At 29.5% G+C, this 26947-nt stretch overlaps 1 protein-coding gene across 1 annotated transcript in view; it reads right to left on the reverse strand.

The window, feature by feature from the left end:
• Window positions 1-26947, reverse strand: part of nAChRalpha1 (nicotinic acetylcholine receptor alpha1) — a 671059-nt gene that overhangs the window by 448404 nt on the left and 195708 nt on the right. Inside the window, exon 2 of the mRNA XM_075374200.1 lies at window positions 15438-15653. Within this exon, the coding sequence (XP_075230315.1) occupies window positions 15438-15632 (195 nt within the window). The 5' untranslated portion in view covers window positions 15633-15653. The remainder of the gene's footprint in view (window positions 1-15437; window positions 15654-26947) is intronic.

Raw genomic sequence — 26947 nt, forward strand, 5'->3', positions numbered from 1 at the left:
TAAAAAAAAGTTATTTTTGCTGAATATCTCACAATCATCTGCAGAGACAAAAATTAAATTGCATACACAATAATTGCATTCGATTATCCCTAAGCGAAATTGCTACAAGTCGAATACCCATCTTATTAGCAGAATCCCATGTACACCCACATCGGAATAAAAATCAAATTATTAAATACGCAGTCGAAAGGTTAAGTCTTTCTAAATATTCAAGAAAAGCAGCTAAAGCTGCGTATGAAAATATATTTGAAAATAGAAATCCTTGCTCTCACCTTTTAGTCAAAAACTCAGTATTTACGAGCAAGAATTAAATTTATCTGTTCAGAAGTTCCTCCAAAAAGAAAGGAATGTATTGCGCCTTGGCTACGTACGTATCCGAAAATAGAATATTTGTTGGTAAACAATTATAAACAACGTTTATTTATAAATACAATCAGGAACAAATTTAACGTGATAACTCAAATCTACAAAGATCATACCCGTCTATACAGACGGTTCCGATTGCACTGAAGGTTGTGGCTGCTACATTATAAACATTTTAGCGAAATCTTATATAAACTCAATTCTTATTCCTCTATATTTTTCTGTGAAGCTTACACTACATATTCAGCTTTAAAAAATATTTGGACCCACAAAAAAGAAAATTTTCTTATTATAAAATGCTCTAAAAGCGTGCTTCAAAGCTGAAACTGCAGGAACTCAGAAGCAATCCTTCAGAAAATATATGATACACTTTAAAATATAAACCAAAAGGCGGTATTTTTTTGAGTTCCAAGACATTTTGGCATTCGCCATAATGAACAGGTTGATGAAGCGATTAAGTGAGCCTCGTTAAATGGGCTTCGAGTGGATTTGGTAAGTCCTTGGTTAGACTTTATACGGGAAACCTGCAATAAACTAAACCCAATGAAATACATTATGACTTAATAGCCATTAAGTCTATCCACGAGACTATATGGAATTACGGGAAATTTATTTGAAGAATCATTTATCCCTTACAGCAGACGAGATTAAATCATTGTAACACGACTAATGTTTCGGCATATTACATTCACATACGCATCTACTTGGCTCTTCTCAATCTTACTGTGAGATATGCGATGTGCAATCGACTATAAACCATCTTTTTCTAGATTGCCCAAAATTAGTAACTAGTGGTCATCTAGTAAATTTAAGTCAAAATATGAAGCAGATACATAGTCTACAGGATGACATCAAGATGAAGATCATAACGAGAGGATGACATAAAGAGGTTATTACATTTTTTACATGATATTAAAATGTGGATATTAATTTAACAAATTTTAATATACGAAACTGTCAATTTGAAAAATTGCTTTAACCGTTCTATTGTTAGTTTAATACTCAACGTTTGTTTTATTCTACATTTTAAATATTAGTTTCTTGTAAACAATCTTGCGTAACTTTTTAGTTGCTGACGACTGAATTGTTGATGCGACTATAAATAAATAAAAAATAAATAATATAAAATAATTATATCGATTATTAAAATTATTACTTTTGTCATATCTTAACTGGAATCCAAAACATTAAATTATCATGACAAAAATGGTGTGAGTCCATTCATCTTTGGCAAAGTTCATCTCCATTTCTATTTATTTCTAATATTAAGAAGTTTGAATCTTGGGAATTTTATATAGTTAACGTATTTATTGGCTTTCCTGGCGTATTGCCAGGCACTGATTTTACCATTCACTCGAGCTGGTCATTAGTGACCGCCGATATATCACTGACTTCAACATTCCGCTCTCCTTAACGGGTAAGCTGAAACGTGTTAATGCACCATGATACCAGTTTGACTCGCAATTCTGTTTTGCCATGAGAAACTTACATATAAAAATGTTTATTTTAAATCTTTCTTTTTTGTTTAATCAAACCACTTTCATTATTTATTAAAATTGCATAAAATAACCGATATTTTTCTTATGATCCAGGAATAAAAATTATGATTATAATTTGAACATCTCCAGCTAATCAAAACAAAACAAATTATTAGTCTTCTTATTAATTTAAAAAAATATATACATATACACACATGAAATTAACAATAAAATTAGGATATTTTCCAATTTCAAAGTGTTCATTCAGTCAGCTTTTCACCTACGTGTTAAAAATCATTATTTAAGTAGTTCTGATATATTTTAATAATATTGTATTGGTTTAATTTTTTAAACCTTTAGGCCTGCATATTTTAAGTTAATAAGATAAGATTACAACTCCTTAATTAGTGTTTATCTAATCAACTAAACGATGTTATTCATCTGTAAAATTAGTGACGAGACTTTTAATTTATTCTAAATTAAGCGTTCATTTCATTTACCTTAGTTTGTTTCCTCTTACTAACTCCAGTTATAAAACTATATGTATTTTATAAAACTCGTACGTTATACGAGATATGCAAGTAAACTGGTACGCTATAAAACTTATGGATAAAAGTGAATTAACTGTTCCAGCACAGATATGAGTGTTTTAATTAATTATTTAAGAATATTTGTCTTAGTATTTCTTACATCTATGAGATATCAGCTGTGTAATATAAAATGTATAAGATACAGAGAGATGACAGAAGAGTGTAACTAAACGATAATACATTTTTTTTTTTGTTATACTGTTTTATTTACAATCAGTTTCCCAAAAAATGAAACTAAAAGTAAATCGTTTAAAGCAATAATGACGCGAAAGAGAAGTATCCAGTTATTATCTCTCATGAAAATACAATAAAAGTCTGAAATAATACAATTAAAAGTAAAACGAGTACAACATAAAAAAGCAAAAAGTTACTAAAAAAATACACATAGATAAAAAATTAATGAATTGAACGCAAAAAAGGATAAATACAACAATAAAAAGAAAAGGAAAATGTTTCCGCAGTACAGCCTCAAGATCCAAATCATGCTATCTCTTTCGTCGCTTAACATCCTCACTCTTATCGAGTAGGTTAACAGCCAGATGGTTATCATGTTGTTAAGCTTAAATGTATACCTGAAGTTTAACCGGTGAATTTCTTCACGATAGACGGCATCCCTAGGTAATCGTGAATCACCTTGTTCTTCGCAATTCATGGCGCCTCCAGTACGTCTCAGTACTTTGTTCTGGCCCAGTCAATCTTGGGACTGAACGCTGCGGAAAACCCGATTTTGTATCAAAAAACCTGATAAAACTCATGCATATTTAACTTGTGAAAACCGTCTATCAAAGTACTTACATAAAATCAAATAATATGGTTTGGGCAGGCTCATCTTAAGATTGTACAGCAGACCAGGCAACCATACATTATCAAAAGGCTGTCGAATATCCAAAAAAACTGGCCAGCAAATTCCTTCTTTTCTAAACAACCGCTGATGTTATAAAAAATTCTACAAGTTTGTTCATTCCTGGAATGGCAACTCCGGAAACCAAATAGGTGGTCAGAAATACCGTTCCCTTCCTCTAAAATAATAACAAATGAAATTAAAATTTGATTTCGAATACTACTGCAACAAAGAAAAAAAATGTATATTTATAAAACGGAAAGACAGAATAGACCATATTAATCATCTGAAAAGAAAAATATATATTAAATATCTGTTTTTTTCTTGCTTCAGGAAAACGGATTGATGTTAGATTTTTTAAATTTTCAATTAATTTAAAAATAACAATATAATCATCGGGAAATCAATGCAAACGTCAAAGCTTTTGGAATATAATAATCCTGACGTCTGAAATTGTATTAGCTGTTATTTTAATACCTACTTTACATGGTTACAAACGTCTGACAGATAAAAATGAGTTTAAGGTAAAAAAAGTAATATAAAAAAAATAGGATTTACTCCTTCAAACGATTAAAAAAAAAAACTATAGGAATTGTGAGGAAACCAAAAAAATTGTGACATTGAATGTAGAAAATTAATATAAAGATTTAATGATGAAAAGAATTGTAATTATATGAGTAGAAAGTAAAATATTTAAGTGCTTGAATAAAATTAAAAAAAGAGATAAGTAATAGTTACCCCAATTAAAAATATAAATAAAGAATAGTCGCAGGAAGTGAGAGGATTAATAAACTTACTTAAAGTACTTAAAGAAGCGTTATGAATTGAGACTTTTTCATGAATTAAGAGAAAATGTCTCTTAAGGGCAATTAGGATTAGAAAAGCATATAAAACGTGATTTCATGTGCTGAAAATAATTAGAAAGAGATTGAAGATTATAAATGAATTAGCCAGTACGTAAAAAGTCTGAAAGGTGTTTTATTGATTGAAATGAAAATACTAAAGGGAGATTTGAAAGAAAAAAAGTAAAAAGATAGAAAAGGTTTTGAATCAGATTACTGGCATTTACGAAAAAAATATAGTTATGATAAGAGTAAAGGATGCAGACACTGAATACGTGATAAGAGAAGACAGTTAAAAGCAAAGGCACTGATAATCGTTGACTTTATTCAAAATAGTCTAAAAGTAATAAAATGGCATTACACATTACTTTGTATGTGATGATATAAACAAAACTATCATCACGAACAATGTAAGTTTATAAAATCCTAATTGTCGTCGAGCAAGGGTAGCTGTTAGAATAAATGAACAAGTGTTAGCAGAAATGAGTGAGAGGAGATCCTTCCTAAATGTTATACGAAGAAGACGAGCGAATAAGAGACCAAGAAGAAGACCAACAGAAGAAGAAGAGACCAGTTCTTGACGAATATATTAGAGGACAAGGGTAAAACCCTAGAGCTAGACCGACAGTAACCATCATCAATAATGTTAAAGAAGAGATGGGCCTTGGTTCATATAATGACGACGAAAGAAGCGGTGATGAGATGGACGTGGGCAAATCGAAAAGGCCTAGCCTTCAATGAATGATGATAATTATGATGTCGAGCATTGTTGACTATTGAAAAATATTATATAATAAAATTGTATTTTTACCGCTCTTGATTAAATGATTAAATAATATTAATTTTTAACAAAATATACAATTATGAGAATACGATACCAATTACATATAAAAATATAAATATTTACACGTTTATATCATCTAAATATAATTTTTTTTTTTTTGATATAGCCGCATTATTTTTATTTTTAGCATAAAATAAATAGTTTGCTTTGTAGTAGCATAGAATCGAATTATCTAAAATTCCATTTCTTCTAATTTCATAACAGTGGTATACGTGCCATTTGGCCGTAAAATTATCGGTAATAAATATATTTTATTTTATTATAAATTCATTATATCCTATTATATATCTGTAAATAACATATGTTATTTATGTTTATTTATTTATGTTTCGTCTGTTTGTAAAGTCCACAACTTGCAGATATTACTTTTTGCCGGCCTCCGTGGTGCGAGTTGTAGCGTCTCGGGCTTTCAACCGGAGGTCCCGGGTTCAAATCCCGGTCAGGCATGGCATTTTCTCACGCTATTTGTCATTCACCTCATCCTCTGAAGCAATATCTAACGGTGGTTCCGGAGGTTAAAAAAAAATAGACATTACTTTTGGAATCTTCTTTCAGAGATTTGCAAATTCATTAAACAAGTATTTTTTCTGATTTCTGTTTAAGTACAAAAACATTATCACAAAATTGAGGATTATGACCTGAAACCATGACGACATGGTTTAAATTATAAATGACGACAAATTATAAATCAATCATATATAAACTCTGTTCAATGAAATCCTAATATTGAAATTTTTTACTGGGATAACATGCCATAGTTATAATATAAACAAGGATTGTTAAAAATATTCGTCCAGGGACCTACCCTGTTGGGTTACAGATAATCTTTAAGTAATATAAATGTAATAGACATTACTCTTGAAATGTTATCGAATTTAAGTAAAAATGGAGTGAAAATTTGTAAATTTCATATAATTATTAAGACACATTACTGTACCTTGTAATATACTGCACTGTTTGCCCTAGTCGTGTACAGTATAGCTTGTAATTAAAAGTTTAAAAATTGTATAGACTGTGGAAAATATTAATAATTTAATTTTGAATAAAAAATAAAAACTAAAAGTGTATACAACAAGCGTATTTCCTAACATGTAAAGAGAGAGGAAAGCAAAATGTGGGTTGAAGTGGGTTGTGAGGAGGTAGTACAAACCGTTTTTGAGAGCGTACGACGTAACGCAGGGGCGGATCGATGCACTGCGGCGGGCATGCATTACCCGGGTTTTGGAACCTCCCCACCCGTCCTTCTAATACCCTCCACGCCTTGCCATCCCCTCTCCGCCCTTCGCCTACACTGCCCTGGCCGCTCTCCAAAACCCGGAATCAAGCCCACAAAGATTCCAACCCGACCCGACAGTTTCCCTTAGTCACTACTACACGTAGTGAAATGGCCGACACTTTATTCGTACTAACACGACACACGATCATGAAACTACGCGTTTGCACACACGCGCCTGCGCATCCTGACAACTTAAAAACGGTTTTGTTTTGCAACTTCCACCGACAGGTCATTTTGTTTCACGCGTTACATCGAATTAAGCCAGTGCAACTTATTGTACTGAATAATTTGTAATTAATAATATTTAATCAAGAAAATATTGAGTAATATGAGTCGTTCTAATTATTTTATTTATATTTAATTTTTTTTTGTACATGTACCACATTTCATCCTATCGGTATGGAACTTAATTGAATTACTATTAGTAATAAAAAAAATATTGGGTAAAAATGTCTTATTAAAGGTTATTCAATTCAATACTTTTTAGTTATTTTACTACTGTTTTGCACTTCATTATGGACTTTTTTTAATGGAAACGTGTTAAGTTATTTTAACGAACATTTAACGACCAAAAAAAGAACATTTAACGGATATATATATATATATATATATATATATATACACCCCCATTGATTAACCAAATGAAGAAACACAATATACTAGTATAGATCTTCATTCTGTGAGTTCTTATTACCTAAGAAATCTTGTTTACAATTCGATTTACATAGGTATCAAGTCACATATTTGTTTAAATTAATGAACCGCAAGTTCAATAAATGTACTCAAATAATATATGTTATAATCCAGATTACACATAGCCACCACAACGAAATTTTTTTTCTAAGTAAGTTAGTCTGCATAAATGGAAATTCAGAATAAAATATTTAATTTCAAAGTAATTGGATAATAATGAATGTATAGTTTAGGTGAAAAAACTATTATTTTTATGTACTGTTTGAATGATTACTGTAAACTGTTCGAGTGTGATTTTGTTGGTTATTCATTTAATTATTTGTGTTTTTTTTAAACAAGTACTCCTCTATGAAATAAAAAGTTAACCGTATCATTATATAAACAAAAATAATTCAAAGATAGTTACTTCAAGAGAAAAAAATTGCACCATAGTTTGTACCGTTAACTGTCAAAGTTAGCTATTCAAATGTACTTGTTAAGTACATACTTGTTAGTACCTAACAAATGATATTTGTTAGGTAATATGAACGGAAGAAATAAAACAATCTAAATATTTAAGCTATAATCTACATTATGGTAATAGATAAAATATTACAATATTAATTGAAAGATTTGTAAGGTTTCTTAACGAGTTAAAAAAAATATTATATTTTTTAATCAGCTTTCTCTTATATATTTATTATTACTATTTTTATTCTTTATTCTCTTATCAATGGGCGTTTAATATTAAACTACCCAAATACTAATTATATTTATTAAAACCATAACTTGATGTAGTTGAGGATTGAATATTACTGAATTATTTTCATAAATAAATTCAATAAACAAAAATTTGTTTTTGATATTATTTAATAAGAATATTTCAATTGTAATACTAAGGTTCATAAAATTTAAATTTTTATTAAATATTCGTTTTTAATATTACTGTTTAAAATCGATTAATAGCCATCATTATCATTATCTTTACATTTTCATTATTAGAAGTGTTACTTGCATGAAGAAAAACAATAAAAACATGAATATTTAACGTAGCGAGAAACAGTGAATAAAGAATAGAAGGTATATATTTCCTATTGGTTCTGTGGTGAATGGATAAGGGAAATACTAGTAATTAAAGTTAGGAATTTATAACGTGTCTTTCTTCTGTTGCACTAACCTATAAAGGAAATTGCTACAGTATATATTTAACGCAAATTGACAATAATGTAGCATCAATCAAATATTCCCAAAAGGGGTGTATAATGATGATGGCTCATTTAACTGAATTTGATAAAGGATAGATGTTTCTTTGTCATTTATAACTTTTCCGAAATTTTTTTATCAAAACTGTGTAACGACAAGCAATTACAGATAATGTTTCCAAAACTTCTAAAAGTTGTGAAGCGCGTTATGAAAATATTTAAAAATTATTTTTGAACGTAATAGATAAATTAAACTCCTATAATTGATATTTACGTTTAAGCGATAGTACTTAACCCCCATTAAGTAAAACGCCGAAAAATATGGTGTTGTGGTATTAACGTGAAGTATGTTTGGGTTATACAATTATTTCATTTAATTAATATCAATGTTCTAAATTAGGGAAAATGAATGAATAACATAATGTTTTTTTTTTTTAACTTCTGTCAGGGTTGTAATAAATTTTACATTAATTAAAAAAGTATCATAATTATGGTGTTAACACCCCACTATTAATATTTTGCAGATACAGATTTATTAGCGCCACAAATAAACAAATTAATAAAAATCTTTTCTATTACGTTGTTGATCCATAAACAATTTTTTGGCATACGCAAGTTGTATTTCTTCTACTCTATCATTATTTCCTACAACAAACACACTGTGGTTTTTATAATTAGTCGTTAATTTTATAAAAAAATTTATGAATTGTCACATTCAAAGCTTTAATTGACCCACTTATACCCACCGTAAGAAAAAACTGTCCCTTCAAAGGTATTCTTCCCTTGGAAGGATCTAATGGAGTAGATGGCAATGAACCAGCCATCAACCTGTGTAGTACTCCACGACATGTCTAAGGATATGGTGATCAGTTTCCCTTATTCCAGATATTCTTCTATCCTAAATTTTCCACGTTGGTAGGGTCATGAATGGTCAACGGCTCTGAAGACGGAAGAGAATTTTCCAACGGCGGAGAGGGCGGAAGAGCCTAGAGCGGCATCTCATGTAAACTGTTAAGCACGCTTGTAGGAAGCAAGGTAGCAGTCCTACCATTAAGCTTAACCTGCGCAGTGCTCGGAAAACGCCCAAGGATTGATAAAATTACTGGCAAGCATAAGCTTCGGAAAAAGGGACAGAATCAGCGGTAAATAAACGGAAACGTCATAAAATAACTTAAAATAAAAGCTCCACATCCTTGAAGAAAACTTAGTAAAACTGCTGTATAAAAATAGATTCGATATCCATAACAATAGAATTATATTAACTTATTACATTAACGAAGAAGGAATAACATAAAGGAAGTATTAAGCACAGCAGTATATGATGCGCTCAGACATCGAAACGACCGGCAAAGAAAAAGATTAATTTTTGGAATCAAGGACTCAAAAAGACCTAAGGAAGAAAAAAGAAGCATATATGATGTGCTTCATGATAAAAAATGAAAAAGACATAGAAAAATGTAACAGACAAAGAAATATCACTTAAGATTTGCTGGGAACAACAAAATAAGAAATAGGGCTCTTTTATAACATGACTAGAAAACGACATTCACGGGTGACAAAATGTAGCATAAAAAGTAATGAAATCTCTAATTACTGGGTAGAGGAAACTTGCAAAAATAGGAGCTGTAGAACCATGAAAATTCTTAGAATATTTTCAACATGGATGATTAATTAATGTTAATATTAATATGAGGAGGAGAAAGATAATACAGTATACGGAGAAGTGGATAGGCGGGTTATGTCTGAATTATAGAAATCTTTGAAGGACAGCAAAAACAGAAAGGCTGCTGGACATGATGGAATTGTAGTAGAGTTATTAAAATATGCTTCTATTGACATGAAGAGATATTAAAATTTATTACCTATGTGCTGGTTAAGGAAGGTGCCGGGTCGTTGAGTTCGACCCTCTCATGCCATTACGGATGCCCAGTGTGGCTGCTGCATCGTGGAATATGCCGACGAAAGGTTGCTGCTGGTCGAGGGCAATTCGCGAGCCGAGATAGAGCTCAGAGCAACGCAGGCATGTAAGGTTCTAAGGTTGTGGAGTCTTCAGCATAAAATGGTTTCCAGTGCGGAGAAATCCACTAAAAGGTCGGAGAAGGCCGTTAAAAGATTTCTTAAAGGTTGTCTCGGCGCGACCCGTCACCTGGGGTTTGTGATGGATGGCCTTCCGATTAGGTATGTTATCTTTCTGAAGTATCTGGGTATCATCCTTGATGAGGGGAGCACCTTCAGTTAATTGTTAAGAAGGCCATCGATGCCTTCTTTGATGTCAGTAAAGTCATCCATCCCAATTGGGGGTTGAATTATCGAACCATGCGTATCCTTTATAAAGGTGTCTGTGGGCCATAATGTTGCACATTGCGCCCGTCTGGGCTCATCGTATACAATTCCAATGTTATAAGAATATTCTTTTGCGAGCCCAGCGACTTCTAGTGTTAGCTGTTGTCGGTGGCTACAGAACTGTCTCGAGTCCAGAATTTACGAGTCCGTAAATTAACCTAAGTCTGGGGTATGAACTGAAGTTGAGTTCACTTATGGAACTAGGACTAAATTTCGTTGTTGCGAACAACATTTTTGGTGGTATGTTGTTTAATTTGCCTCGAATTATGAGGCATTTACTAGAAATTGGGTCAGTAAAAGTAGAACTAGGCGCGGGGTTCGTGCTTCCTCGAACTCGGTTAGCTAGTTCAGAGGGCATCGATGTAGGACATTCAAGTTGTCCGGACGAGTCCTACAGGAAAGGCAAAAACTGAGTTTAAAATCACCAATGTAAATTTCTATCCACACATTTACATTTGTGGCATCCCAACAAGGCCTGGCTTCTTATTATGGGATGTAAAAAGTTAGAGAGCGAAAGACGATTATCGTTAAAGCCGATCAGGGCTATGAACGGGGAGTTTAGCATGGCGACTGGAAGCGTCACAAGGCGGGTGTCTTCCCTTTCGAGGTTGGGATGGTTAAAGAAGGTAGTCATTGTATTTTGGACTTCCCCAACAAAGTGGTAGGAGGAAAACAGCGAGCGTCAGTTAATACAGATAGTCAAATTAGGGAGATAATGCACATACAGATAAAAAAGTTTTAGTAGGCCAGACTAGTTAAATAAACTCACATACTCATATCATGTAAAAGTAATTTTTGTTTCATAAAATCTTTAAATAACTACCAAACACCCTCTTTCTTGCCGTACAGATTGGAATTACTCAATCCTAAGGTTATATTCTTATTTCTAGAATTTATTGCTTTTCAAAAAAAGATGAAAGGTATGAAAATTGGTTTCACCTACCTAATTGCCTATCACCCATAATTTTGCTCAAAATAGTTTTGGCTACCTCACCTGGTACTGGATAATGTAAAAGCCGAGATTTAATTTTTTGAGTTAAAATAGGAACTCTTATCCTCGACTTAACTACTCCATTATCCGATGACAACAGAAATCAGAGCACACACAGAAAACGATAAACTTGTATCGACCCAAAGATTTAAAATTATTAGAGCTGGAAAAATTACAGTGATAAACAAAAGTTTTGTTTCTTAACTAGTGAGTCTGAAGTAATCTGATTTTTTCAACCACCCTTCCTGTTGAGGAAATTTCTAAATTTTTGTCTTAAAAAATGTTGCATAATAAGCTATATATGAGTGCTTGGTGTTGTATACAGTTAGTTAAATTTATGAATTTAATATTGAAATATTACAAGCCTTGGGTAAGTATTTTTTTGTTATAACAATATCATCACCTATATAACGTCATATTCTTTTCAACAAATCATCAAAGAAGAGGTTTGAACATACTTACTTATATAAAAGATACAGATATGAATTAATTTTTTTTTTGTTGAGAATTTTCATTTTAATTCTTCATTTAATGCGAAAGAGTAATTGCGTTGAAATGATATTCAGATTAAAATTTCCAGAAACTAACTCTTTTGTGACTTATTGAATAATATTTTCTAATAACAATAATAATAATAATGCAAACTACTACTTAAAATAAAATAACAATTACAGATAAAGCTTTAAGTAATCCTCAATAATATTTATTTAGGGTAAAGAAATACTGCGTAAGAATTTTTTTTTTTTTTTTAAGTGTATGATTTATATAAATGTTACAACTCGTGGTTGAGTATTGTGATATAATGTAATATAAGAGTAAACTCTAATTAAAAAGTTTGGTGGAAGTACAGTTGGAAAGTAAGCAGACTAACTAAAAAATTCTATAGTATCTGACCCGATTGATATAGTATGAATCTACCTCGAAGAGAGTAGAGGACTATTAGCAAGACTAAAATATGTACACCAGGATATGGAAAAACATTACGGAGATGTAAAACCATGAGAGTTTACAGTTCAAGATATTTCAGAATTTGATGCGCAGTATTCAGGAACGGATATCACAAGTACCCTTAATATAGCAGATAGACGTTATCCTCTTAATTAGCAGTACAGTAGTATAATGTTACGAGAACATATATAACGGACTTCTAGATAGGATTATTTTTCTTATTTATTAACGACGGAAAAAACTGTAATACCTGTTCATTGAAATAGTTTCATTCAATGTATTTGTAACTACACTTAGAACACCATTTAATGGCTAATCTAATGCTTTTTTTCAACTTTTTTTAACCTCCGGGTCCACCGTTAGGTATTGCTTCAGAGGATGAGATGAATGATTTTGTAGCGTGTGTGAAAATGCAATGCCTAACCGGGATTCGAACCTGGGACCTCCGGATGAAAGGCCGAGTCGCTACCACTCATGCCACGAAAGCCAGCAAATCTAATGCTTATATTTTGCTGCACAAACCGTCTTAATCCAAACAATGTAATCCTAAAATAAGGTAGCTGAAACTTTTTATAAGAATAATGGACAACTTTATGTTTCGAATGAGGTGAATGAAATCAATTCTTATCACACCAATTTACCTTTGAAAAGCGATAGATTTTTGTTTTGATACACCATTATGTTTTGATGTAACATTTTGTTTGAGAAAAAATTTAAACCAAGAATATTCGTAAGTTTAGGTCCAACAAAATTATAAAAACAAAATAAAAAATAATTGTATAAAAATAAATAAATTAATAGTGGTTCAGTATTGGAAGGGATTTAAAAATAAAATAAATTTTTATGAAGTAAAGTTTTGAAAAAATTGTTTGTAATAAGGAGAATTATTATTCTAGGAAGGATTCTTCCACTGAGTTAAAATTTCTCACGGTGTATTTCTTCATAACAAAAATGAGGGGTACATAAATTTTTTGCTTTACACTATTTCAATCAGCCTTTCTTATAAAAAGAGAGAAACTCCTGAAGCAAATGTGTACCCCTCAGAATGCTCTCTCCGAGATTAATGATGTCACCTATGCAGCTGTGGTGAACAGAGTTATATGAAACTTGCTTGGCTATATATGAGATGTATTTTGTTAAGCTTGGCATACTAATATGTAACCGTGTTTTGAAGAACGCAAGAAAAACTTCTTCCTTCTCTCGCGACCCGGGCATTAGTTTCATGCTATTTTTTTAATATAATTCATCTGAATAGCTTTTGTGATTCGTATCAGGTTGCATTCGATCAATCCAGTTATGCGATTTGACATATACATAATGAAGATCGTGAACTTTTCTTTCTATGATAGTGAAAACGTATGGATAACGACAAAATATTCAAATTTGAAAGAGCCTTTTAAATTTTAAATAAATTTATTAAATTAATATGAAACTTATGGTATGGGAACAATAAATAGTTCTTTGTTTATATTTTTTTATGTTAAGGAAGTATTTATGTGACTTCAGTACATGCTACCTGTCATTCGTGAGGGAAACTGTTATCTTAATCTACTTTAAACAACGGGAGAGGATCAGTGGGTTGTAATGGTGGTTAATGGCTTGTAGACCTATACTATCCTGGAGAATTTATGCGGCATTGGCTGCCTTCTTTTTTTATTTGGACTAAGTAAAGATATACATTGTTATACCACTTTTTAGTTAACAGTTAGACAGTTAGTTGTTATTGTTATCAGTTTATTTTTTTGGTAGAAAGAGAAGAACAAAACTCAGCAATAATTTCATAATTTTCCTGATGACGCTAGGAAATTTATATGCTCTGGCTCCCGACAACTACTGTTAAGGAGGAAAATCAATAACCCATATTCAAAATTAATCGTAGATATAAACAGATCCACCCTGAAAATATAAAGAAAAACGAAAACTGAAGGAAAAGAGCAAAAACTTTGGGATATTCATCCATTCCTGCATGATATCATCCAAATTCATAAAGTCACCTACTAATCCAATGGTATCATCTAATTAGTAATAAAATCTCAATTTGAGTCCAGAAAAGACAAAAAAAATTTTCTCTACACCTTTACAGAGTTTAAAAAAGACTGACCACCATCGTATAGTATCTTAACTAACTAAGCGACAGTAGATTACACGAAAAGATTTACCAAATCTTTTAAGTAAAATTTTGAGATAAGGGACTTCTGAAGTCCACATCTTCCATCTCCCTTGAAAGTTGCGACCAACAAAAAATAGTGCCGTTAATGCCCAATTTCATAAATCGTGTTCAAATTTCATCCAAATTGGTCTACCTAGTCTGGAGATAAGTAAAAGCGGGCCAACGTGCATATACATACATACAAACATTCTTCTGGAATTTTTAAATGAAAAAATTTTGTTTATAAGTTAGAAGGGTCATGAAATATCAAGATCTACAAAACTCCTAAACATGCAAAATTCAATCTGATTAGTGTAGTTTCCTTTACATAATATACTGTATGGCTAGTTATACAGTATAATTATACACCGGGGTAAGTAAATATGAATTTTAATAATAATTATTTAGTATTTTTGCATATTTTTTATTACTTATTTATTTCTATTGGGAATATTTCTATTTTATTTTTTGTATTAAGATTTACATTAATTTATTTCTCTTTGTCTGGTGATTGTGATTTATTAAAAATCAAAATGTAAATCTATTAATATCTTTTTTATGAGATTTTCCTTTCTGAGAATTTAATTTAAGAACTGAATTAAAAGAAAAAAACATTTTATTTTTTAACGAAAGTAGCAATTCATAAATTATAAATTTAAGATACTAAACTACGATAGGTCCCATTATTCTTTCCAGGAGTTTTATTAAATTAATTCATGTAGTACATTTCTTACATGTACGTTTTACGTGTAATTTTTTTTAGGGTCTTACCACACAAAACCCAATCGGTTAAAATATCTTACCATAAAATTTCCTATTATGAGAAAAATCTTATTACAGTTAGCTATAAATCTACTTTTATTATAAATAATTAGAAAATAATATCAATTTTACTTACAACATCTATCAGCTGGGATAACCTGAGATTCATCTTTACAGTTAATCTATCGGAGTTGTTACCGACAGGTCTGATGAGCCGGTTATAATTTGATAGAAGATCGTCGTATAACCTCTTAGCCTCTGGGTTGGCAAACACTCCCCCGATCACCGACACAATCGAAACAAGCAACCCCACCAGTAGGTTGCTGTCCATCGTGCAACCGCTAAACCCACCCTGTAATATAAAAAAAATATATATATATTATCATACAAATAATTTTTTGTTACTTTTATTAGTTATAATTATTATCAAAATTTTAGAAACTTCTGAAGAGTTCATACTTTTTTTATTTTCATTCTGCGTGCTCAATCAAATACATATAAAATTTCAACTGAATAGGCTACACTAAATTAAAAAAATATCTGTTTAATGCATTTTAAACGGGTTGTAGTTTCTGTACATTAAAAGAGATATAGATAGAGAAGTTAAATGTAACCATTCAAGTTTAAATTTCAGGAACAGAATTTAGTAAGATAGTTTTCTATTTAAAACAAATATTTATTATATTTCAGATAAGAGAGAATTCACGTGCATTTTCACTTTAATTTTGTGCGATAGTTCAATTTTAAAATATACGTGAGGGTTATTACTAGGCATATTTCCCTCATAAATAAAAAGCGGGATTTTAATATTCATTTTATTTGAAAAATAACAATATAATTTTGTATTTATACGAGTAATTTTATAATCGTAGTCATTATATATATATATATATATATATATATATATATATATATCTTATTATATTTATTTTATTTTTATATTTATATACTTTCACTAGTTATTTAACTTACTACCCTCAAAATTAACCTGGAAGAAATTTAAGAATCAAAGCACGGCAAGGAAGCCGGAATCAGTGGCAAGTTATTAGATCGATTATATTATAGATAGTTTCTGCAAAAAACTATTTATTTTTATTGATTTTAATCAAGATTGCTTACTTGATAATAAATGCCGTTGATGTGACCAATGTCTTACATTCATTCATCCTCCATGTAGTTTGCAGTTTCGATTTCTGTAACATCCATTTTACTCTTTTCTCTTATGTTTTAATTAAATATGTATCACAAACTTATATACTTCATAATTACTTATGAATATTCATTATAAACTTCAATAACTCAAAAATTGACTAACTCTTCCTATAATGGACATTATTTTTATAAACATTATCTAGTATTATCTCTTACTTAATTTATGGGACTTGGACATCATGCGTTGTACTTATCAATCGGTTTATACTTCTGAAACGTGCCTATACATAAATAGGTAATGTGGTTATTTCGGTGACGTATCTGCATCGTTATGGCTTAGGGTCAGAGATAGTACAGAAACTCAAGTGAACAGTAAGTACCGTAAAGAATATATCGATAATTTCTCCCCAATTTATCTTTGTTCATATTTTTGGTATCTCCAGCCTACTTTTTAAGATTCTTTGCTTTAAGTTTCAAACTTGATATATATGGCGTGAAGTTTGACCCTCACAAGCTACGGCTACATTTTATATCTGCTATTCTTACATTCTCATGATCCGCAGAAGATTAAATTCGCCCTCTAAAATTCTAATCTTAAATCAGACAATGCCTGGCCCGGTACTTAAAATTGAAGCACTTCGTCTTCACTGAATGACCAATACAAACACTTTCGAGAATAAAAAATCTTATTAGTTGACTGACACAGTTAATAGTTAGAATAATAAGTACATGTACAAGGTCCTCACCAGTACAAAGCTAAGAGTCTCCCGTTTAAACAAAAACATTTTTTTAATGTACACATTCGTATCAACGGCCAATCTAAGCCCAGGTACGTGTTTTCCCGGTTTGCCTAGGCTTCGGATCAGCCCCTATTATGGAAACTAATCACAGGTGATATCATCTGAAAATAATCAGTTTTTCTACCAATATTAAATGTTGGGTGTTGATAATTACAAAAATAATTAATCTTTTTACCAGATACAAAGTTTGATTTATAAGTAATGTTACTTAATTTTCAAAACATTTGTCAACGTTTGAAAAGAAAAACAATATAGAACGGCACTTGCCTATCAAAAAGGAATTTGCCTAGCCGAATTTGAAGACTACCAAAAAACAAAATAGGTATGAATTATGCAAATAAAATGTTGATATTGGAAAACAAAAGGGGGAAAAACAATGATTATAAAGACAGCTCACAGAAAAATTACTAATGAAGATGGCAGTAAGAACACATCCACTCGGAAGTCCCTAAGAAAAAAATGTAAATATGAGGCAAAAATAAAACTAAAATCATGAAGTGTTATCCTTATATTTTTTCTGTGGTCCCCAACAATAAAATAAATACGTTGTTTCTAGTAATTTTTTTGGATAACCACAATTATGGGTGATTGTAGGTAACAATTAACTTTATGCTTTAATCGTTGATTTTTGCTAAATTTTAATAAAATGGGCTCAGTGGTAATAAGATAGCTTTTAGCAATCATAGTGAATAGGTAATACTTTTTTGAAACGCATAAATACTTATGTTTCTATAGGAATGTTCTTGTCACCAACTAATGTGTCCATATTTTATACTATTCCGTAGAATAATCTATTTTTATCGAACAGCCTACTGAAATAAACGCAACTGAATATTAACAGTTTTTCCAATACCATTTTTTTTATAAAATAGCATATTTTTAGAGTATTTTATTACGCCTTGCAATATTGTTCATTTTACGTAACCATTTGGAAGATTTTCTATTTATATGGAAATTATATGATTATATGATTTTGATTCTCCAGCTGTTGCAAGAAAAATTATTTATAGTTACTTTAAGAAAATTAAACTATGACTATGATTTTGCAAGTTTATCTGTAAAATACATTAAAATAAATTTCAGTTAGAACTATAAAAAAAATTTAATCAGAATATAAAGAAAGGCTAATTTTTCATTAAAATTATACATAATTAATAATAGTGTACATTTTATGAAAGGAACTGATTTGTAAACACTTTCGTTGTATGTTTGAAAGATTTGTAAATGTTATTAAGTTTGAGGGTATGAGATGAAAAAAGTTACCGTATATTACTTATAAAAACTTGTATCTGTGCGTAAACATGAGTTTGTATGGTGTGGAGATAAAAAATATTGGTTGGATAGGAGCAGAAAGGCATTATAACCAACACTGTCACACTGATCAGAGTAAGCGGTGGTACAAGGAGGAAAATCACGAGTGTGATAACGTTATCAGTTGGGGTCAGGTCTAGCAATATACCCCCCTTGCCATCATCATCAACCACCCTTTAACCAGCAACTCTTCCTCTTCGTCCTAATACACGAGAAATCAGAATGTAAACGATTGATCAGTTGGGAACAACATACCGCTTTCTCTCTTTTCATTGAAATACTGATAACATTGCGCGATCGAATTTAGCTTTCATCTCTTCACTCACGAAATGAAACAACCACTCAAAGGAACCTTCATTAATTTTTTTAATATATTTTTTAGACACATACGTGGAACGATGTTGAAACGAACCAGAGTAATTATTTAGCATAAAACTGAATTTTTTCATTGGAATTTGCCACATAAAAAAAATACATTGAATAAAGCAATTTTTACACCCGTACTCCTGTACGGCTGTAAAAATTAATGAATACAATAAATAAAATTTGATTATTGTAACAGAAAAAGAATTTTACGTTATTCCATTTTTGTTAGATGCTTCAACAGTAGTAACTGTGTTGTCTATTACAGTAGGTGGACTCGTAAATGTACAAACGTATATGCAATAATAATAAAAATATAAAATAAAATAATATACATTATGAAATATTAGATGAAGATGAACGATGATCATCTTACTAATAATCTTACTTAATAACGATCATTCTAACGGCCAGATTCTTTGGACTGAAAGGAGCTATGACCCATTGTCAATAGTAAATAATACTTGAAAATCTTTGTTAAGTTTTCTTTATGTGCTTAATTTAGCTCAAGAACTGAAAGAAAAGATTTGTTATTTTTTGAATTAAATCACTGTTTTTTTAATTTGGATAATGACTCAAATAAAATTACGCAAAAAAATGCAAACAATTAAAAAAGATAAAATCAAATTAAAATAAAATGAAAAACCAAAATAAAGTACCACTATATTTTTACGTTTACATACATATAATTTTTTCGTATAAAAATATGTACTTTTCTTTTGCATTTTTTTATTAGTTATTTAAAACTATTTTTTAATCAAATTCTAAAATAAGTAGATTATTGTTAGTTCTACCCGTTGAATTATTTTTTTACTATGTACAAGGCTAACTAAATACCAAGTCCAAAGTTTGATTTTTTTTTTCTTTTTGTAGATACTTTATTTACTTATTTTATAGAGGGCGTCCCCCAGTTTCTCCCATTATAAGTTTATGTCATATAAAATCAGGGAATATTTTAAAAGGAAAATTACATAACTATATAAAAGAATTGAAGATTTGTTTGTCATCAACGTACTTAATTAGATTTCTATAGCTAAATATTATAAAGCCTGTAGTTTCAAAGATATTCATAATTTATTCTTGCAAATATTCTCTTTATACGAAACCTTAAAACAATTAATATATATTACAGAATTCCAGATAACTGTAATACATTGACTATTTAATGAATCATCCACTAGAATGCTCATTTTCACTAAGAGAAGTATTGGCTATCCCGGATTTTCTCGTTCACTGTGCAACAGTGTTGCTATTTTGTATAATAATGAAGTATTAAAATATACTTTCAAAAATTTATAAAAATATTTATAAGTAGCCTGAAATTTATCCTTTCAATCTTCTAAATAAGGGGAAAAACTTCCCCCTTTCTTAATCGATGTAATAAGTCGACTTAAAAGTAATCCAAGATTCACTAGATTAAAGAAATAAAAGAAGAAACAATTCAGAGCTCGGTAATGAAACTTTTATGAACAGTAACTCGCAGCACCTGACGCTATAAATTACACACTGAGGGTATAAGAAAGACTACGAGTTTCATTCGTTGGAGGGAAAGAGAAAACGGGTGAGAGAAGCTTTGATTGATTGATTGATTGACAAACTCTTTTATTTATTAGAATTGATAACGTTAGGATTCGAAATTTTTATCTTCCTTTTTAAAAGATTAAATACATTTAATCTATATGCAGTACTAACTAATTTTATAATATCATTTAATCAAAACTTAATATTTTTAATAAAATTATGCAAAGAAAACATAAATGCCGTTTACAAAAATAAAAATCTATAACTCCTCGTAGACGTCAATTTTCATCGTTTAAAGTGATTAAAAGATAACTTGATTATTAAAAGCAAATATTAATGAAAGAATAAAGAAACGAAATTGTAATTATCAATAAATACACAATAATTAGCAATAACGAAAGAATATTTTTTTTCTTGTTTATAAAATAAAAAGTGATAAAACTGCTCATTAAAAAAAAATCTATACAATATTTTGAATAGTCAATGTCAAAATGAAAAGTCACATCAAAAATACCCACGCAATTAAAACTTTTATTTCTACTGGCAGTGAGATTAATCAGTTTATGAAATCTTCTAATTAAGATCGGATGTTTTACAATATTTCTGTTACACTTAAGAACTTGTTAGAAAGGTTTATAATAAATGATATCCGGAATACCCATATTTATCGTTATAACTACAATTTTGGAAGATGATTTTGGAAGAACAATTGAAATGATATATTCGGTTTTTTATGTTTCAAATATTTTGTTTTCGAGACTGAGTGTTGATTTCTGATACTGATACAGAATTTTGCTACGAGATTAAATTTTTTGCTACTGATTTTACTTATCTGTAAAATTTATAACTGACTGTAATTAAATAAGTAAAATAATTTCTTTAAATTATTATTACAATATTAAGTTATAATAATATCGTTAGATAATTATTCATTTTTGAATATTCAGTTTCATGTTTATGAAATAATGAATCCTTTCTTTCATCGTTATGGGAAATAATTATTAAATTAAAGCACTATGAAAAATAATCTTAATTTCTACATTTAAAAAATAATTCAGATTAATTTTATATCGTATTTAAGTTTATTAATTTTTTTATTGAAAATTATTCGATCTACCAATTTATTTGTAGAAGACAATTGAAGGTAACTGAAAGAACTGATTTCTATTGTTTATAAGTAGAATCAATTCCTAAGATGAATAAAATGGATATGAGCCCATAAAATAAAAAAGAACAATGATGTCTACAATTAAGGGAACTGTTTAAAAAATGATTGGCCTCATACCAAACAAGGCCAACCAGTATCAAAGAAATTTTAACAGGTTACTATCCCTTTATAAAAACAAAATTAAAATTAAAATTACTAAAAAAACAAGAAAGTTTTGGAAAGAAAAAGTGATAAAAATCTACATGTATCTGAAAAGTGATATCTCTGATGCAAGCGAGCCACGAAGAGATACAGGGAGGAAATGAAGGAATTTATTTGGTAAATTTTATCGGCCTACTGCATAGATACAACAAAAAGACTGTTGATAATCACTGCTTAGTTATAACCAAGCACAGATATTAGAGAATAATAACAGTATGATAAGATTTAGCTAGACCACTAAAACGACGCTAAACGAATTATTAAAGACATCCAAAGCATATAAATGAGAAAAAAATAAACCTATTGCGAGACATTCTTGAAATTATTGCTCATACCGTCACATACTTTAGGTACCAGTTCATTCGGTTAATGCAGTTCTATTTTTCAATTAACAACAGACTTCACTTAAAACTAGTTCTATAATTTCAGTTTCATTCTGTAAAAATAATTATTTTGTCGTATAAAATAGATAGATAAAAGAAATAGCTCCTAAAAGAGTATGTCGTGAATATAAGGCACTCATTGCACACCAAAATATGTGCGTGCGTAAAAATACTATGAACAAAGAGAAAGTACGCACCAGTAAAAAGACAAAAGAACACCGAGTAAAAAGTAATTTGTCTTTTTTATCTTTCTTCCTTCCTTTCTGGCTTTTTCAGTTGTCTTTTCAATTGTCCCTACTTTCCCCGCTGGGTCACAAGGGAATAAAATTTCTGCCACCCAATTGTCAAATTTACTCGTTATTCCGTTACCGTAAATTATATTAAAATTAAATATTAAACTTTTCCATTCCATAATAAAAAAAGATTTATTTTTGTTTCCTATGCATTTGTTTCAGTGAGTGAATTGGTAGCGATTGAAACGATCTCTTGCTTTGTTTTATTAGTTTACTCTTTATAATCACACGGAAATTGAATTAAGTTAAAGATTTAAACAACTTTATTGGTTCTACTAATAACATTAATCTTCCGAGAATTTGAAGAAAAAAATTATTGTAAAAGTTTCAATACTAAATTATAAGTTCAGTTTTTTTCTATATATATATATATATATATATATAAAGCAGTAAAAGTTTTACTTAAAGATTTTTCTCAAACTTATAACACATAACTCTTTAAAACTACTAATTTCTGTTCAAAATTGTAGTCTCTGTACAATGAATAGAATTCTAAAAGGTTAATTTTTCTAAAGTATAATTTCCTTTATGCATACATTTCAATAATATGTATTAAGTGAAGTTGAATAATAAAGTATATTTAATAATATAGGCAGCTTTTCATTTCATATTCACTTTTGAAATTTTTTTCATAATATTTTTTTTCTAATGGTACCAAAGATTTACATTTTCTTAAATTTTTCTTTTTAAATAATAAATAAGAAATATTATAAGTACACATTATAGGTATGTAAAAGCATTTTTTAATGTAACCTTTATAAAAGTTTAATATAAATATATATATATATATATATATTTCTGTTTGTCTCTATTATTATAATTGTATTTGTTATAAGATTCAGTGTTATACATTTAAGATATACATTTAAGATACACAATAATATTTAAATATATTAAATCCAAGGATATTTGAATATATAATATTAATATCTGGAAAGAAAAATTTTCTGTAGAACATTTATCATAAATTATTTATCAGTTTCCTTTAAATTAATAAAATTTATAAATTATTTCAATTTTTATTTACAATCACTATTCACTTTATGTAGTAAATTAATGAAATGAAAATTAAAATGGCAATTTTCACAAAGATACGTTATTACTGAAGTTTCAAGTAGTACATTTAAAGTTACCAGCTAACAGATATCAATATGTGAAAACAAAAATTCTTTTATGATCTCATACAGTCACTCAATGGAAAACTAAAAGTGAAAACTAAAAATTCATAAACATAAAGACAGTATTAATTTTGATATTTAAAATTCAATTTTATGATCCATTAGCTGAATTTTAAACTGGGTCCTCTACAGTAGATTTTTGTAATTATACGACTAGTTATACGAATATTTTTGAACGTATCAAATGCCTAAAACAAAGGTTTTTGCACAGCCAAGGATAATGCATATTTTCTTAAGTTAATTTGATTGATTTCAGTTAAAAAATTGATGAATTGCGTTGATTACTTGTTAGTTGCCAATTAGTTTTATCATAATAATCTTAATTTTTTGTACGGTTTAATGGTGTAAATTAATTTTGTAAAACATGCATTACTGTTATATTATATTTTTTCTTCTCATTCAATTTTCATTAAAGAATAAGAAACTATATCCATATGATTCAACAAGTGAGACCGAGAATTCCATTTTTTTGATAACACAATTTTTTACTGTATAGCGAAAACGTATTTTTAAACAATAATTTGAATATCACAGTATTACTTGAAGTTTTGTTAATTGGCTGGGGTAAGGAATACTATTGGCCTTGAATCTGTACGAAGATGGGAGAGAAAACATAATGAAAAATTATTTGCAAGTTGTGAACTGTGAACAGATAGACTTAAAATACGCTTTAACAGAAAGTAAATTTAATCTTTTATCAAATTTAAATCATGCAAAAATATATATAAATAACTTCTAAAACGGGTAATAAGTAAGATTTCTTCTAGTACTGCAATTCCAATATTTATCGGAATATAATACTTTTGTTATTTTGGAAGCGCAAACGAAATTCCATATTTATTAAGTATGTAAATATTTTTTAATATGAAGGTTGTTCTGTATACCATATTCATCGTATTTTTATGTTTCTTTAAGTAACTAATGTTTCTTTCAATAACGTGAAAATAAAACATATATGATTTTTTTTTAACGTGGTTACATTTAATTATTACATATTGTTAACATTAAGTAGGATTTTCTATCACAGAAATATAATCTTTCCATTTAGCAGAAATTCTTAGTCACTACCATGCAAACGTCTGACGTCTACAATATCAAAAATTCAGCAGTAATTTTTTCATGAATTGTTACTTATTCACCTTTTCAATTCCTCATTAATTTATTAAATTCATTTGTTTTATTTAAATTCTTTTTATCCATTTTTTCATTGAAAATTTTTCCCGTATTAAATAATTTATATCATTGTTATATTTAACATACAATAGAAGTAGTCAATTAAAGGCGATTATTGATTTAAACTGGGTGACGAATGAATTAGTAATCTGAGATCATTTGCAAATAACAAAAAGAACATCCAAAAAACGGCAGAATTATAACTTGAGATACTGCCTAATTTACAAGCACAAAGTTTATTTAATAATCAATCAATTTCGAGGACAAAACTGCAGCTAAATTGGATACTTATCAGACCAGTGATTACTTACAGAGAAAATACTTAGATAACAAAAACGGACAATAAAAACCCCTTATTTGCTTTAGAAAGTCAGCTTGGAAAAGGAATTTGGCTTAGGAGAAGGATAAATGACACACGGCGCATAAGTCATAATGATGTAGCTATATTTTACAAGGATGAATATCAGTTGGTTTTTAAAACACGCAAATGTCACAATTTTTGGGACCCCTATTATGAATACGAAGCAGGTTATGAATCGTAAAAGCAGGTTGCCAAAAAGCGCACGAAGAGAAGCTGAGAGGAAAAGTGCAAAAGAGGGTGACCAAGAGGGAGATGGAAAAGGAATGTATTTTTTATTCATGCTGTTTTAAAGTAGGATTGGAATGCACTGCATAATAAAAAATACTGATGTATGCCTAGAGAAAATTAAGTTTCTCCTTGGATTGCAGCTTAAGTTGCTTACAAGGCAAATTATTTTAACTAACAGAATACTTGATATGGATAAATTCTTCAATACTGTGTGATATTTTATCAAAAAGATCAGGAAGGTTATACTGTGTCGCCAAGTAAATTCAATACATAGAAATTAGTGATTTCTTGTCTTACGCTCATTAAATATAATTTTGTTTAAACGGTTTTGTCTGAAATAGGGAGTAATAGTGATTTCATGATTGTATAGGAGTTATCTCGCGGCTGAATGGTTAACCTGGCTATTAACAGAAAAAAATAGATTTAATTTAAATTTTAACAAATAAAATGATAATTATGAAAATTTAATATAAGGTTATTCATTGTTAAACCATTGTAAATAAAATAAAAAAGGATCATGATGTTTAGAATATTAATTCAGGCTTCTCTCCTGGAAGGAAAAGCAGAAAATAAATTTCGTTCCTCTTCAAATCTTCATTCTTTCGGCATGTAAATAATACTTTTTTACATGTATTATGATGACTTACTGTGCATACAGAATAAAATATAATGTCAGATTATTATACTGCCGAATATATATTTGGATTAAAATGTAACTTTTGATTCTTCAGCTTCGTATCTTAATGTAAGAAAACTTTTTTCTTTCTAAAAGAAGATTTTTTTTTAAGTTTAATATTGCTAGAATTACTCTTTCTCTTTAGTTTGTACGTGATTAAAGCTGTAGTAGACAGATTACAGAAAACTTCCCGAGTCTTATATTCTAAAATGGAAGAGAAAATATTAAAGTGAAACAGAAAGTTTTGGAGAGTGGAACGGCAAGGTTTAGTAGTACACCGTACAATATGGTGTACTGTCTTGTATAAACAGAAGAGCTTGGTCGGACTAATCTTTTGTGGACATGTATTGTCGTAAAGGACTACAGGATAAAGGACTTAACTTTACTCTGAGTACATAAGCCTTGAGTAAAATACTATCTTATGAGAACATATACAAACAGTGTGCGTTCATTTACTTCTGAATTTTTTTCTTCATTATACGGCATTAATGACCAAATTTTTTATACTAAACACTTACGTAATTTTACGGTATACAAGGAATTTTATTTTAAGTAATATTTTTACTAGAGTAGGATAATAAGTAAATTAGCCAATTTGATAATCAGTTGTGATGAATTTAAAGAGAAACTTTTTTTCTTTTTGATTTTTCACTTACATTGTATATATATATATATAAATACAGAGTAATGATTCTATAGCCAAAAATAAAAAGAATAGTCATAAAAGGATTGGTCAGCAAACGGTTCGTTTAGCGAGTTACCAGCTGTAACTCGCTAAAAATATTTAGCCCTGCTTTCTGCTCCCTCTGTGAAATTAAGCCGTAAAAAAATTCTTGGG

The sequence above is a fragment of the Lycorma delicatula genome, chromosome 1 (assembly GCF_047948215.1).
Source record: "Lycorma delicatula isolate Av1 chromosome 1, ASM4794821v1, whole genome shotgun sequence".
NCBI lineage: Eukaryota > Metazoa > Arthropoda > Insecta > Hemiptera > Fulgoridae > Lycorma > Lycorma delicatula.